The sequence below is a fragment of the Globicephala melas genome, chromosome 6 (genome assembly GCF_963455315.2).
Source record: "Globicephala melas chromosome 6, mGloMel1.2, whole genome shotgun sequence".
Taxonomy (NCBI): Eukaryota; Metazoa; Chordata; class Mammalia; order Artiodactyla; family Delphinidae; genus Globicephala; species Globicephala melas.
Genome location: NC_083319.1, coordinates 8,332,976 through 8,348,181, shown reverse-complemented (window position 1 = coordinate 8,348,181; position 15,206 = coordinate 8,332,976). Strand labels below are relative to the sequence as shown.

Genomic DNA, 15,206 nt, shown 5'->3' with positions numbered 1-15,206 from the left:
AGGAAGAGCTTAGGGGAAGGGTGTTTCAGACAGAGGCAAATGGAGGTGGAAGAGGCCAAGGCCAATTTCTGAAGTCCTTTCCAGCTGTCATGATGAGGCAGGAGAGGGGACAGTAACTCAGGCAGATCTGAATTTAGAAAGCCCAGCATGGTGCCTTTGCTGACCTCTTGTGTGGCTCCAAGCTGTCTCTATCCCTCTCTGGGCCTCAGCCTCCTGCCCCTACAGCCTCTAATCAGGGGTTGCAAATATTCGTTCTTCATAAGTTTCATTCTTTACTATTCTCTTGCCCCCTGGACAGGGCACTTCAAGAGCAGAGCCTTGTCATCTGTCCCCAGAACACAGTGTCCCCAGCACCCAGCCCAGGTCTGGCATAGAGACAATTTCTCATCAAATGAATGAGGGAATGGATGGATTCACATCCTTTCCCCTTGGGAGGGTGTGGGTTGAAGCAGGAGCCCTGGCCCCTCACTTACCCTCCACACATGCCTGCAGACCTGCCTCACGTGGGTGGACACTGACCTCCTTGCCAGTTTCTCTGTGCCCTTGTTTTCTTTTCTTTGCTCTCCAGACAATGGCTTTGTTTCTATTGTTCTTTATGGAGAACGAGAACACCTCAGTGGCTAACAAAAGGCTCACAGTGGCTCTCCAGGTGCCCTATTAAGATGCCTTTGATTTTCTCCTTTATACATTTCTCTGTTTTCTTCTACAAACATCTGTGGCTTTTCAAATAAAAAGCAATGATGCAAAAGAGAGGAGTGGACCGCTAAAGAAATACAAATGACTTTTAAACATAAGAAAAATGCTCACCCTCCTTCACAATAAAATAAACGCAAATGATAACTACCCTGGGAATCCACTTTTCCACCCATGCAATTGGCAAGATCAAAGTTGGCTAACAGTGTGTGTTGGTGAGGAAGCAGCTGGCTCATGCCCTGCAGGGGCATGGGGGTGGAAACCAGTCGTGTCCCTCTGGAGGACAGCGTGGCAATCTGTATGAAAGTGTCAAATGCAAATCACCTTTGACCTAGCCATTGCACTTCCCGGAATTTATCCATCAGATGTGCTCACACATGGAAGAAATGATGTTACCCACCGTAACATTACTTGTGATGGCAAAATATTGAAAACCTAAATGTCCATCAGTAGGAGACTGGCCAAATACACGACAGTACTTCTTCAACAAGGAGTACTATGCAGCTTTGAAAAAACAAATTAGCCAATGGGGCAGCTCTTATGTGCCAACACAGTCCAGAATAAGGTCCAGGATATAAAGATATGTGGGAAAAGTACAAGGCAGACTCATGTATATAGTCTTCTGCTATCTTTGAGTATAAAAGGGAAATCAAAATATATTCGTATTTGCTTATAAGTGCATAAAATGTCTCTGGAAAGATCACAAGAAACATAACTTTGCTTTGGGGCGGGGAATAAGGATGCTGAGACCTGGAGTGGGAAGGAAGCTTTTCTCCTTTTTGTACCTTTGACTATTTGAATGATATGCTGTATCATCCATCCAAAAAAAAAAAATTTAGAATTTCAAAACAAAATAAAAAGTAAGGAAAAGTTTGAATAAGGAAAAGAAAATAAATCTATTCTGTCCCCTCCCCTTTTAAATTTCCTGGCGTCACTGGCTATGAAAATTGTCGTTGGAGGGAATTCCCTGGTGGTCCAGTGGTTAGGACTCAGCACTTTCACTGCCAAGATCCTGCAGGCCACGCGGCACGGCCAAAAAAAATTTTGTCCTTGGAGACCATGGAGGAAGCAGAGGTCTAGGGGACAGGTGCCATGCCCAAGGCCACTGGGTGACTTTGCCAAGGCTCCAGTCACCAGTTATAATTTCCTGCACAACTGGGATGATACCAGATAGGATCCCTGGAATTTTCTGTGCTGTTTCTTGCCTTCTGTGTCTCTACATCTATTTCTGTTTCCAACTTGAGCTGAGGTGTGTAGTTCAACGATTTTTTTTTTTTTTTTGCGGTACGCGGGCCTCTCACTGTTGTGGCCTCTTCCGTTGCGGAGCACAGGCTCCGGACGCGCAGGCTCAGCGGCCATGGCTCACAGGTCCAGCCGCTCCGCGGCATGTGGGATCTTCCCGGACTGGGGCACAAAGCCGTGTCCCCTGCATCGGCAGGCGGACTCTCAACCACTGCGCCACCAGGGAAGCCCCTCCACGATTTTTTAGGACTGTTGAGTTCACCCCACCCTAGAGAAGGGCTGTATCAGGCCAGAGGGGAGAACTGACAGGACTGCTTTGCTCAGAACAAAGGGAAAGAAATCAGTTAAGATTCAGGAAAGTAGGCAATGGGATTTTCCAATAAGAAATTGAATTACATTTAGAAGACAATAAAATGGTTCCAAGGAGGGATGAAAAGGTCAGATTTGCACTCATCCAAATGAGGAGGGAGTCTCCCCCCGGGATCTCATTTTCCCAGGGATCTTATTCTTGGAAGAATGGCCGAGAGCCCCAATACCCGCTGTTACAAATGAATCAACTGGGGCCACCACTAATAGATCAAGAAAAAAATACTTCCCATATAGAGGACAGAACTGAGGACTCACATCTGTGATACCCAAAGTGCTTTATAATTGACAATAAGGTGCTGAACAGATGTTGGAAATATATATAGGCCGAGGATGAGTGAGAGGCAGTTTACTAAAATAAATGCCTGGAAAGATGTTCAACTTCACTGCAGCCAGGGAAATGCAGAGTACAAATGACAGGGTACTCTATACCCAGTCGTCTGGGGGACATTCTGGAAGAGGGGGGCTCTCCTCACACTACACAGCTGGTGGGCTGCAACGTTTACAAGTGTTGGCGGGAAGGAATGCAAACACCCCTGGACCCAACTGTCCCCCTCCACGCAATCTCACCTGCAGAAATATAAGACCCTGGTGTAGATGTTATCCACTGTGGCAGAACACTGCAGGCAAGTGGGGGATGCACTCTCCACTGTTGCAGAGTTAGCAGTGCCCCCTCACCCCCAGTGGGGGAGGGCAGCAGGAAGGAGGTACAGAGGCTGGGAATAAGGACTCCAGGGCCAGAGTTCAAAGCTTGAGTTTGTGACTTGAGCATGTGTCTTTATTCCTTTGTGTCTCAGTTTCCTCATTTGTGAAACAGGATATAATACTAGCACATGTTTCATAGAGTTTTGTTGATTAAATGAGCATATGTAGAATGTGTTTAAAACAGTGCCTGGCCCAGAAAGGTGTTACTTAACTATTTGTTAAGTAAATGTCTTAGAGGGATCCCTATGAGCTTATTGTTGAGCAAGAAAGTTAAGATACAAAAAATCTTGTCTGCATCAACAAGGCCCTATAAGGAATTCCCTGGTGATCTGCTGGTTAGGATTCCTTGCTTTCACTGCCGTGGCCTAGGTTCAATCCCTGGTCTAGGAACTGAGATCCTGGAAGCCAGGTGGGGCGTGCCACCTCCCCCCGCCACCAAAAAAAGCCCCAAACTAAAACAAAAAACAAAAACAAAAAAGATCAAGGCCTTATAGATGTCTAGGTGTGACCGGGATTTCATGAGCACAGACAACCGTGGGACACACACTTGGCTGTCAATAGAATTACCAAAGGAGAACTGGGGTTGGAGATCGGGGGCAAGGGTTAAGCAAAAAAGAAATCATTTAAAGCCTCTTTATGATTATTTTTTATTCAGTTTTTAAATTATAATGTATAAAGAAAGTTTCAATGATTAAAAAAAAAGAACACCGAGAGAGAAAAGGACTTGTCTGTCTCCCATGTGGCAGGGGTGGGGCACCCTGCAGTGATATGAAAAGTGGAAGTCCAGCCAATGACAGAGTCTTCTCAACATATTTGTTTATTTCAAAATCAAACAATCTCTGATAAATATTTATCCCCAATGCCTGCAGGAAAGAGGGAGGGGCTACTGGTACTGAAACGCCATCAGTTGTTAAGGGACTGCCTTTTATCTGAGGAAACTTCTCTGGAGGGTTTTTGCAGCAATTCCCCCACCTCCACCCAAATACACACACCTTTCCAGATCTCAGCTGTAGAAAGGGAATCTACATACTACTTTTTTCCATGCTAGTTGGGGCCAAGAAGGTCATAGACAGAAAAAGCTCTGAAAACTCCAGGACAAATGGGAGTCTTCCACCCCCAGGTATGACAGATTATTCCCCCCTCCGTGGGTGGCTCTCCCACACATTCCATTTGATCAGATGACGAATCTGATCTTGTCATCCCTCCTTAGAACCATTTTATTGTCATCTAAATGGAATCCAATTTCTTATAAGGCTACAAGGTCCTGCTGGATCTGGCATCCTGTCACCCCAGGGCTCTCTGACTGCGTTCCATCTCCAGGCCTCGTGAGGCCAGGATGTCGCCTCTTCCAGGAAGCCTTCCCAGGCTGCCCAGGAACGGTTAGGAGCCCCAGTAGCGTAGGTGCCTGGTTTTTGCCCTATTGCCCCACAATCGAGCTCTCAGATTCGACAGACCAGAGGCCGCATCCCCGCCGCCCTGGGTCTCTGCGTTGGGTCGGGACGTTTGGGGGCCAGGATTCAGCGACTTCCCTAAGGTGTCCGCCAGTTCTATCATTCTATCCCGGCTCGAAGCTGGTTCTGGCCTGGAGCAGGGCTGCTGACTGGGACTGGCTAATTTGCGGGGCGCGGCCGGGTGCTTGAGAGGATGATGACGAAAAGAGCGCGTATTTCTCTAAGGCAGTGGACTCGCTCGGTACCGTGCCCCTCATAAACATGAATGAAGCTCTCCGCCCCGCCCCGGGGCCTGCCCCTCACAAGGATGGCGTCCCGCAGATTCTTATTGGTGCCGGTGGGCTCGTTGGGCAACGCTGAGTGGCGGAGGGCGGAGGAGAGTCGGGGGCGGGCCCAGGAGGGGGCGGGGCGTATTCGGTCCGGGCCTAGCGTGCCGCCGGTTGCATCTATACTATGTCGCGGGCACGCTGCCACCTGCGCGCGGCTCTCTTCCTGGCAGCGGTTTCTTCGCGTGGTGCAACAACCGGGGTCGCAGCGAGGCGAGTATTGAGCGCGTGGCCTGCGCCGCAGGAGCCCGGCATGGAGTATCAGGTATTGGAGGGAGGTCCTGCAATGACACGTGAGCCGGGCCTGAGGCGCTTGGCATCTGGCCTCCGCCAGCTGAGAGAGGGGCCAAGAGCCTGGGACTGGGGGACTCGGGGGGGCGGGGACATCCTGGATTTCGGAGGTGGGGACAGGCACCAGGAAGTTGGACCCGGGGTACCGGATTTGGGAATTCTGAGGCTGAAGTGTACCGCGTTCGAGAGTGGGAAGGGACGCCGTGTGATAGGACCAAGAGATCCAGTGGCTCAGCTGAGGTTCTGGAGTTCCAGTGTCTCCGGACTCAGAACCAGCAGTTGGGTTGGGGGAGGGGAAAGGGATTCAGGAGTTCAGACTTGGGAGATCCAGAGTATAGGTCTGGGTTGGCGTCTCTAGGATTCAGGAGATGAAGATCCAGGTGCCTGGAAGTGGGGAGCAGGCAGGACTCGGAGCAGTGGGGGTGGTGCAAGAATCTGGAAAACAGAAAGCTTCCTCCTGGCTCTGTGCCAGGGGCCAGTTGCCAGAGACCAGAACCTGATGCTGGCCAGGCAGGTGGCACCGGTGTGATGAGAGTGGGTCCTCCAACCAGCCACTGAGGCCCTGAGGGGAAATAAACATCACCCCCACTTCCACCCCCCCCCCCAAGTGGAAGTATAGTATAGTCCTGAGGTTATACCTACTTGCCTTCTTGTCTAAGTGACCCTGATACAACCTTCCTCCCCCTGAGACTCCTCTTCCCCATCTGGTTGCTTCAAGCAACTCTTCTCTGGGTCAGAATGTGGAACCCCAATCCTCATGCCCAATCCTGGGCATGGAAGCCTCCAGGAATTCCTAGTTCTAATTCCTTCAGTTCTAAGACCCCACCCTTCTGTAGTTCTGGCCCTGCCCTAAGAAGGGCCCAACATAGTGGTGGACCATGGAGAGAATGAGGGCAAAAGCCTGAGAGTGAAGCCTGGGGCGGCCGAACAGGAAGCAAGGGTAGTCCCGTTAGTCATTTTGCCTGCTTGGCCTGACACTCCCTGGGTGGGTCTGAACTGCCCCAGGCTCCCATTTCTGCTAGAACTGGAAAGATGCCACTTCTTTCTCACCGGTGCCTAACCTCTAGGCTGGGGAGACAGGGCTGGCACAGCAGGCCTGGCCCCTGGCCTGGCCCCTGGTATGCTGGCTTCCTCTGTCCCTGTGGATCCCTAATGAGCCTTAACCTGCCACCTGGGGACTCATTGCCAGGATGCCGTGCGCACACTCAACACCCTTCAGACCAATGCCAACTGCTTGGAGCAGGTGAAGCGCCAGCGGGGTGACCCCCAGACACAGCTGGAAGCCATGAGGCTGTACTTGGCACGGAGTGGGCTGCAGGTAAGGTGGGGAGGGCCTCTGACCACCCCCCGTTCCCATCTGTCTGTGAGTCCTGTGGCTGAGGCGGGGACCTTGTCCGTCTGTCCTAGGTGGAGGACTTGGACCAACTGAACATCATTCACATCACTGGGACCAAGGGGAAGGCGAGCCACAGGACCCAGGGGTAGGACGTGCACTTGGTGGGGTGGGGGTGGGGGACCTGCCCAGACAAGACCTTTCCTTTCTAGGGCTCCACCTGTGCCTTCACTGAACGTATCCTCCGAAGCTATGGCCTGAAGACGGGATTCTTTAGGTACTGAGGTACAGAGGGGTGTGGTGTCTCCTAGCTCTCTGGGGGGTCTGGAACCAGCCAGCACCTCAGGGCCAGGGTCACCCCCAGCAGCTCAGCTGCATGTCTCTCTGCCTAGTGTTCATTCATTCAACAAACATTCAATTAGCATTTACCAGTTAGCCCAAGTTTATGGCAATCTTTAATTTTCATAATGGAAAGAAATTGGGGAGGGGGGCAGCAACTTGAATGGATAAACGAAATACACAGCTGGAATTGTCAGATATCTTTTTATTTATTTGGCCACGCTTAGCGGCATGCAGGATTAATTAATTCCCCAGCCAGGGATCGAACCATGCCCCCTGCTTTGGAAGTGCAGAGTCTTAACCACTGGACCACCAAGGAAGTCCCTCAGATATCTTTTTATTAACTTAAATTCCTTATACAGTTTTTAAATCACATAGAAATATTTATCAACTAGGGCATCTTTGCCATAAGGAGCAGAAAACCAGGCTAGTAAGGGCTTAAACAATAAGCGTAGTTTATGCCAACTCTGTTGAGACCTCCCTGGTGAGCAGCGGAAGGGAGCCCTTCTGCTGTGCCAGCCTCAGCTGCTGCTTTGCCCTCCAGGCAGCACCCCCTCTTGGTTGCATTCAGGCATCTAAACTCACACCAGAGGATGGGGGGCAGGGTGATTAGACATGGGTCTCCCTTCCCTGGAGCTGTACCTGCCTTCTTAAGGCTGTCAGTGGTAGAGCAGTGGGATTCACATGATGGTAGATTGCTCAGGATTTGGTCCTTGAAGCTTGGGGCTTTCAAGAGTTTTGCCTCCTTTTATTTCACCCGTTCCGTCAAGTGACCTCTGTAAGCATCTGAAACCTGCTGACTGAGGTCATCTCAGACCAATGTGTTTTCCCTCAGCAGTTCTTCATTCAAATTAAAGAAATGGAGTGGATTCATAATACCAGAGGGGCTTTGAGGATTTAAATATAAGCCAACAATCTCTCTTCCAAAATAATGTTTGGGGTAAAAACCCAGCCTTTGACTTGGGCCCATGTGGCCTCATGGGCCAGTCTGGGAATGCAGCTTGAACACAGCAGATGGGGCCTTGCCCTCAAGGGCAGGAAGACAGACATTATGGGGGCAGATGTTGGCCGAGTTACTGATCGATGTGGGATGGGGGAAGCATGGGGGGCTGTGGGAGCCCAGAGAGCATGCCTGAGCAATCTGGTGGGGTGGGGTCCTTTCTCTTTTTTGGAGGAGCCGTCTTAGTTGAGACCTGTGGAGTAGACATGTGTATAGGCCTGGAGTTAGAAAATTTTGGTGGGGGGGAGCTGGAGGAACTAATAATAGTCCAGAGTGGCTGGGGCACAGGGAACTACCAAGGGATGTGTGAGAGGTGAGGCCAGTGGCATGAGACCCGCCGGGGCCTGGTGGGCTGAGATGTGGAGCTGGGACTCTCTAAAGGGCAGGGGGAAGCGACAGAAGGGTTTTCAGTAGGGCAGTGACATAGTTAGATTTGTTTCTCTGAAAGGCAGGTCTGACTGTGGGGAGGGGGACAGCCTGGGGGTCTTGGGAAGGGAGTCCTGATGACCCTAGGTCTCTCGGTAGCTCTCCCCACCTGGTGCAGGTGCGTGAGCGGATCCGAATCAATGGGCAGCCCATAAGCCCCGAGCTCTTCACCAAGCACTTCTGGCACCTCTACCACCGGCTGGAGGAGACCAAGGTGCCCATGCGAGAGGGCTTGTGGGTGGGCAGGGTAAGGGGCCCGGAGTGGGTGGGTAGACCCAGAGGGCACTGCACATCCCGGGACACCATCTTCCCCAGGGCAGAGGCTGCAGGGGCCCCGAGCTCTGATGTGATCCTGTCCACAGGATGACAGCAGCTGTGTCTCCATGCCTGGCTACTTCCGCTTCCTCACACTCATGGCCTTCCATGTCTTCCTCCAAGAGAAGGTGTGTGTGCCCACCACTCCCCAGAACCCTGTGTCCCAGGCCTTGGGAAGGGGAATCTCAGCAGACTAGGGGCTCCTGTGTGGTATTCGGGAGCCCCTGTACCCCCTGCCATGCCCTCTGATCCTCTTCAGGTGGACCTGGCAGTGATGGAAGTGGGCATCGGCGGGGCTTACGACTGCACCAACATCGTCAAGTGAGGGGGAGCGGCTTGAGGAGAGGGATGGTGGCCGGGAGCCCGGTGGCCGGGGTCCAGGGCATCATGGCTCTTTCATTTCCCCCAGGAAGCCTGTGGTGTGTGGGGTCTCCTCTCTTGGCATCGACCACACTGGCCTTCTGGGGGACACGATGGAGAAGATCGCATGGCAGAAAGGGGGCATTTTTAAGGTGACCAGGCAGCTCTGGGGAGGGAGGTACATGGATGGCCCAGGCCCCAGGATTCAGGGAAGTGGGGGCGGGTGTGGCACGGTTATTTGTATCCTCCTGACTCAGGACGAGGTCTTGGGCGTCAGTGGGGTCTGGGTTCTCGTCCCAGCTCTGCATGGGACTGGAACAAGTTGAGCCCCATCTCTGGCCTTAGTTTCCCCATCGAGGGGTCCCCAAAGGTTTGATGGGGGGGAAGGCTGAGTGGGCCATCCAGAACCAGGGATGTGGGGGCCAGTGATGGGAGACGGAGGACCCTGGGCTCACTCTCCGTGTCCTCCACAGTGTGGCGTCCCCGCCTTCACTGTGCTCCAGCCTGACGGGCCCCTGGCAGTGCTGAGGGACCGTGCTCAGCAGATCTCAGTGAGTCTGATTGGGACAGCTGGGTGGGGGGTTGGCTGACTGGGGAGGTACTTTACCCTTTGGGGCCTCAGTTTGCTCATCTATGCTCGTCCAGCTGGAGGACATCTCGGTTCTAGGAACAGGACTTGGTGGGTTGTGGTTGATGGGGAAGGATGGAAGGGCTGATGGCATCAGGGAGGGCCTGCTGGCCGAGGAGGCAGCAGCAGCTCCCCTGACCAGCTGCTGCCCATCTCCTCTGTAGTGTCCCCTCTACCTGTGCCCACCACTAGAAGCCCTGGAGGAAGGGGGGCCGCTGCTGACCCTGGGCCTGGAGGGGGAGCACCAGCAGGCCAACGCCGCCTTGGCCTTGCAGCTGGCTCGCTGCTGGCTACAGCAGAAGGGCTACCGGGGTAAGTGGGCAGGTGAGTGGGTGGGCAGGGGACACGTGGAACCTGCCTCTGAGGGCCCTTAGGTGAGGCCTGAGCACACTGAGTCCCACACAGCCCTCCCTCTCCCTTCCCAGATACTGGAGAGCTGAAGGCGTCCAGGCCAAGCCTCCTGGGGCAGCTGCCCCTGGCACCTGTGTTCCAGCCCACGTCCCACATGCAGCATGGTGAGTTGGACCTTCCTGCCCAGCCAGGCTGCTTCAGATGTTTCTTATGGTCTCCTGTTTGAGGGGTGGGGACAATTCAAGATGGTGCCTTAAGAGAAAGGACTGAAGTCAGTGAGCTTCCCACACCTTGAGTTCATGAACTCTCTCTGAGCCCATTTCCCCACCTGCCAAATGAGACGATGATAGGGCGCACTGTGAGGTGACATCACTAAGGGGCTGAGTCCAGAGCCTGGCAGATACGGGATAAAGTGCCCAGCCACTGGTAGCTGCCGAACTACCATCCTTGTCACCATCGTCACAAGACCATGAGGTTCTTGAGGATGGCAATATTGCCAAGCTTCTTGCTTGCCCCCGAGGCCTTCAGCACACAGTAGGTCCTCGTGGCTGTTAAGCCCCTTCAGCAGTTGGTTCCAGAGTGCCCACTGTGTGCCAGGCCCCGTGTCAGGGCCATGACACAGTCCTGGAGCTAGGTGGATTACATCCCAGCCCCAAGTGTCACTTGCTCTGTGACCTAATCTCTCTGAGCTAAGAGTTCTCTGCCTGAAACTTGGGACTGATATACGAGAGCAGCCCCCTCTCAGGGCCGCCTGGATGATTCCACCAGATGAGGCAGCCAAAGAGCTGATCCCAGTGGCTAGTGCCCAGTAAGAGGCTCCTGGGCTGTCAGAGCGGCCAGCAGCGGGGGCGGGTAGTGTGCGCGAGTTGAGGACTGGAGTGGGAGGATGTAGAAGGGCAGCCTCGCGGCTGCCGCTGGAGGACTACCTTGCTCCCCTCCCCCAGGGCTTCGGGACACGGAGTGGCCGGGCCGGACGCAGTTGCTGCGGCGGGGCCCCCTCACTTGGTACCTGGACGGCGCGCACACCACCAGCAGCATGCAGGCCTGCGTGCGCTGGTTCCGCCAGGCGCTGCAAAGCCGCGAGAGGCCGGGCGGGTGAGCTGCGGACAGAGGCGGGGCTGGGGCGGGACCTCGGGTAAGGATGGGGAGGGACCGGGGACGGGGGCGGGACTTGGCCAGTGGAGAGGGGAGGAACTTTGAGGAAGGATGGAGCGGGGCCCCGGGCAGGACTGGGCCAGTGGGGAGGGGCGGGGCCTCGGGGAAGGATGGGGCCGGTCGCAGGGACGGGGTCGGACTGGGACAGTAGGGAGGCGGGAAGTTTTTGGAGGAAGGATGGGGCGGGGCCCGCGGAGAAGGGGTGGGAGGCGCCGCTCTGACCCTCCTCTCCCCCCGCTCCTCACCACTCACACAGCGGGTCTGAGGTGCGTGTCTTGCTCTTCAACTCCACTGGGGACCGGGATTCCGCGGCCCTGCTGAAGCTGCTGCAGGTGAGGGGCTGCCTGGGGGATGGACAGCAGGCAACCCAGCCCTGGTTCCGCCTTTGACCCCCAGCAGCGGTGCCTTCATCCCTGAGCCTCTGTTTCCTCAACTGTAGAATGGGAGTGATTTTTCCTCTCCCCCCTGAATTGTACTGAGGATTAAATGTGAAAGCACTGGGCACAGGGAAGTCAAGTCACAGGTCATTGTACTCATTCTCCTCCATGGTCACACTCCAGCCCAGGATTAGTGAGGACCAGGTGAGTCGTGTAAGGTGCAGGCTCTGGATTCACCTGTCAGGCCCTTTGAGCCGCTAGCATGTGACCCTGGATAAGAGATGGCATTTCTGAGCCTCAATTTGCCTCTCCATAGAACAGGGCTGCTACTAGGATACCTGCTTCTGAAGTTTCGTTTAAGGAGTCACTGGGCTATAGAGCATATAGGGAGGGGCCCTCCTCTGCCCAGGGAAACTGAGCCTGCCCTAGACTGTCAGGGCTGAAATGGTTCCTAGGGATTGTTTCCCATTTCACAGACCAGGATGCTGAGGCTGTTCTTCATATCCTTTGTGCTCAGTAGCTGGGTCACCTTAAGCAAATGCAGCCCCCCGCTCCAGCCTCTGTCTCCCCATCTGTGTGGGGCCATGCGGCCCAGGCCACAGGCCAGGCAGGGTATATTGAGGTAGATGGGAGACACGGAAGTGTTGTGGCTCGGTTTATGCAACATCACTCCAGTTCAGCTGGTGGGGGGGCATCTCCAGAGATGGGGACGTGTATGTGGACTCCGGGGGTGCTGTGTGGAAGTTGGGATAGGGGGCATCCTCTCAGGGCTCTGACACTGAGCTTCTCCCCTTGGCCTTCTAGCCCTGCCAGTTTGACTATACCGTTTTCTGCCCTAACCTGACAGAGGTGTCATCCACGGACAACGCAGGTGAGAGGTGACAGGCCTGGTCTCTCCGGTGGGCGGGGGGCGGAGGGCCCTGAGGTGGATTGCTCTGTTGGTGACGGTGAGCGCTTTTGAACTGAAGGTCTTGGGTAGGAACTAGGTTTGTTTTATCGTATAAATAAATAACCTTTGGTACATTGTGAGTTTTGCACGTGACTGCAATACTGAAAAGAGAATTGTTGGTGAAACTATTTTTCAAAATGCAGGTTACAACCCAGGGATGGTTCTTGAAGTCAGTTTAGTGGGTCTCAACCAGCATTTTAAATTTTAAATAAAATAGAGAAGAGAGTGTCAGTGTGTCTCGCACAAAGTTGAGGGTAGGTATTATTTGATGAAGATTCTGTTCCAAACATATATGTACACATGTGTGAGTACTGGGTTGCCACTGTAAAATGTATTTTTTTTACTGTGGATCATGTTAAAAGTTTTTTTTGAAATAATCTAAAAAATACAGATCCCGAGGCCCCACATCAGACTGTGTGGGGACAGTGCGGGAGTCTGCATTTGTAGAAGTACTTATGCCCACCTGGTGATGGCTCCTGTCTGTTTTACAGATGAAGGCAGTAAGGCTAGGGCAGAAAGGTGTGCTTGGTAGGCAGAAGCCCCAGCTTAGAAGCTAAACTGCCTGGCCCTGTTTCTCACCAGCTCTGTGACGATGGGCAATCACTGAACTTCCTGAGCCCCGGTTTCCTCATAGCACCCACTGTAAGGACGGATGATGCTTGTATAAAGCCTGGCATTGCGCAGGTGCTCACAGCGTGCTTCCCCCTCCCCGACCCTCGGCTGCCTCGCTGACGCGCCCGTCCCTGTGCCCCGCAGACCAACAGAACTTCACAGTGACCCTGGACCAGGTGCTGCTCCGCTGCCTTGCACACCAGCAACACTGGAGCCGCCTGCACGAGGACCAGGCCAGCCCGGAGCCTGGTGGGCCTGCACCCCTGCTGCTGGCACCCCGCCCAGCCCACACCCACAGCGCCAGCTCCCTCGTCTTCAGCTGCATTTCCCACGCCTTGCAGTGGATCAGTCAAGGCCGGGACCCTGTCTTTCAGCCACCCAGTCCCCCAGGGGTCCTCTTTGCCCACCCTGTGGCAGGCAGTGGGGCCGTCGTCCTCCAGGAGGCTGCTGCCATCCACGTGCTGGTCACAGGCAGCCTGCACCTGGTGGGCGGCGTGCTGAAGCTGCTGGAGCCCTCCCTGTCCCAGTAGCCAAGGCAGTGGGGCTGGAGGTGGGCTTCCCCCACACCTGCCCTGCATTTCGCCATGAACTAAATCACGTGCTTTTCGTGCCTTCCTCGTTCTGTCTAGACTGGCCCCAGGGACTTGGGCTCTGAGCGGTGAAATAGAGGGCCGGGGGCAGGAAGCTGAGATCTGTCTCTGAGCCTCAGGTGCCCCTGGCCTCTCCTTCCTAGTTCTCTGGCTGTTGGAGTAGACCTGAGCCTCCGGCCCACCTCCCCTCCCACCCTGTCTGCTTCCTGCCTCAGGCGCAGGAAGGTCCTGCCTGACCTAGCCTGGGGTCCTGCCGGATACTGGCTGCTGGTTGATAGATTTCCTCCTCCCAGTGGCCTTCTGGGAGGGGAGAGGGTCCTTGCCTGGGGCCCCGTTGGGGCAGAGGGGGGCTGGAGTGATTTAAAGCCTTTAACTTTTTTTTTTTTTAAAAAAAGCATTGGCTGAACATTTGGTTGACTCTTGACTTCTAGCTCCCTCGGCAGACAGCAGGGGGCTGGGGGCTGCAGCTGGTACAGGAACTGGGTTGTGTAGGAGCCTGGGCTTTGTGGCTTGGGACAAGCCCCCCCCCGAGCCTCAGGTGGCCTGTCTGTGAAATGAGAAGAATGGATTGATGTCCGTTGACCACGTGCCATGCACCACTTTGCAGACCTCCTCGCAGAGAGACCTTGTGATCGCAAATTCTCATACCCGTTTTACAGATAAGGGAACTGTGCCTGGCTTAAAGAAGCCATGGGACCTGCCTACGGTCACACAGCCAATAAGTGGCAGGTCCAGGATTTGAACCCAGAACTGTCTCCCCCCGCAACCCCAGTTTAGGTGCCACTATCCTTCTCTCAGCCCAGCCCAGCACTGGTTTCATGGTCTGATTTATTGGTGGTGAGTATATAGGGGTGGGCCCAGGACAGGCAGCCTGGCTGCCCGGTGGGGGGTCTCTGTGTGACAGTTGCAGGGAGGAGCTAGGCTCCCCCACTCACTCCCAGGCTAGGCGCCGCTAGGCTTCTGTTTCCCCCGCCAAAGTTGGGCCAGTCCAGATGTAGAGGCCGATGGGAGCAGGTCCGGGTGGCTCTGGGCTGGCTGTTTCCATGGAGGAGGCGCCGTCAGCCTGGGTGGGCTGGGCTGAGTCCGTTTTGGAGTTCTCAGCTCCTGCCCAGCCCACGTCACCGAGTACTGGGTCCAGGTTAAAATTACAGGGACTTGGGTTGCTACAGCAATGTGGACATATAGCGCAGCGGACTCTCTCTCCGTGGTGCTGGGCAGCCGTACCCCAGGCCCACTGGGTTTGAAGGTTCGTGCTGGGGTGGGGGGACGCCAAGGTGTTCCAAGCTGGTGCCCCCACTGGCAGCAGGCCTTGGAGAGGGAGGCAGGAGGGGTGGGCACAGAGGGCCTTGTCCATCCTTGCTCGAGTGGAGGGGTTGGGGTCCCAGGATAAGTTCGTGGCCACTGGTTCCCAGCTGGTGGCTGCTCAGTCTCTCCTGTTGGGCGAGGGCTGGCTGGGCGGCCCCCAGGACTCCGGGCTGGGCACTACGCCATGCTGCTGGTGGAGCAGGGGGTGCTCTGGGTGCTCCCGATGCTGTGGTTGGTGCTACTGCTCTCCGAGGAGGCCGGGGCAGCCACCGCCACCACGGGCTCCCGCTTGCCGGGGTGACCTGGGGGCAGGGGCGGAGGTCAGGGCCCCGGCCAGGGCTCCCCACTCCCGCAGAGGCTTCGCCGGGCTCCCCCAGGTGGTGGTGGAGGGG

At 55.0% G+C, this 15,206-nt stretch overlaps 2 protein-coding genes across 4 annotated transcripts in view; one reads left to right on the top strand and one right to left on the bottom strand.

Moving 5' to 3' along the window:
* The first annotated feature begins 4,865 nt into the window (after positions 1-4,865).
* Positions 4,866-13,915, top strand: FPGS (folylpolyglutamate synthase). Of its 3 annotated transcripts, XR_009564246.1 has the most exons (16): positions 4,866-5,048; positions 6,264-6,392; positions 6,482-6,535; positions 6,620-6,684; positions 8,272-8,386; positions 8,535-8,615; positions 8,747-8,808; positions 8,897-8,999; positions 9,321-9,398; positions 9,640-9,787; positions 9,901-9,990; positions 10,771-10,921; positions 11,238-11,313; positions 12,163-12,229; positions 12,890-12,949; positions 13,064-13,202. XR_009564246.1 is itself a non-coding variant. In XM_030858581.2 (15 exons), the coding sequence occupies exons 1-15, from the start codon at positions 4,911-4,913 to the stop codon at positions 13,447-13,449; spliced, it is 1,743 nt and encodes a 580-aa protein (XP_030714441.1). In that variant the 5' UTR covers positions 4,866-4,910; the 3' UTR covers positions 13,450-13,915. The 3 variants fall into 3 exon arrangements, 2 of the variants coding, with proteins under 2 accessions (XP_030714441.1, XP_030714442.1); XM_030858581.2 differs by lacking the exon at positions 12,890-12,949 and having other exon boundaries at positions 13,064-13,915; XM_030858582.2 differs by lacking the exons at positions 6,620-6,684; positions 12,890-12,949 and having other exon boundaries at positions 6,482-6,555; positions 13,064-13,915.
* Positions 13,916-14,332: 417 nt separating this feature from the next.
* The window catches only part of ENG (endoglin), a 29,679-nt gene continuing 28,805 nt past the window's right edge, over positions 14,333-15,206 (bottom strand). The window contains exon 15 of the mRNA XM_030858579.2: positions 14,333-15,116. Within this exon, the coding sequence (XP_030714439.1) occupies positions 14,992-15,116 (125 nt within the window). The 3' untranslated portion in view covers positions 14,333-14,991. The remainder of the gene's footprint in view (positions 15,117-15,206) is intronic.

Coding starts and splice junctions, on each gene's coding strand:
- FPGS (XM_030858581.2), top strand. CDS start 4,911: ATGTCGCGGGCACGCTGCCACCTGCGCGCGGCTCTCTTCCTGGCAGCG. Junction 6,685..8,271: donor CTGAAGACGGGATTCTTTAG/GTACTGAGGTAC, acceptor GTCTCTCGGTAG/CTCTCCCCACCTGGTGCAGG. Junction 11,314..12,162: donor CCCTGCTGAAGCTGCTGCAG/GTGAGGGGCTGC, acceptor TTGGCCTTCTAG/CCCTGCCAGTTTGACTATAC.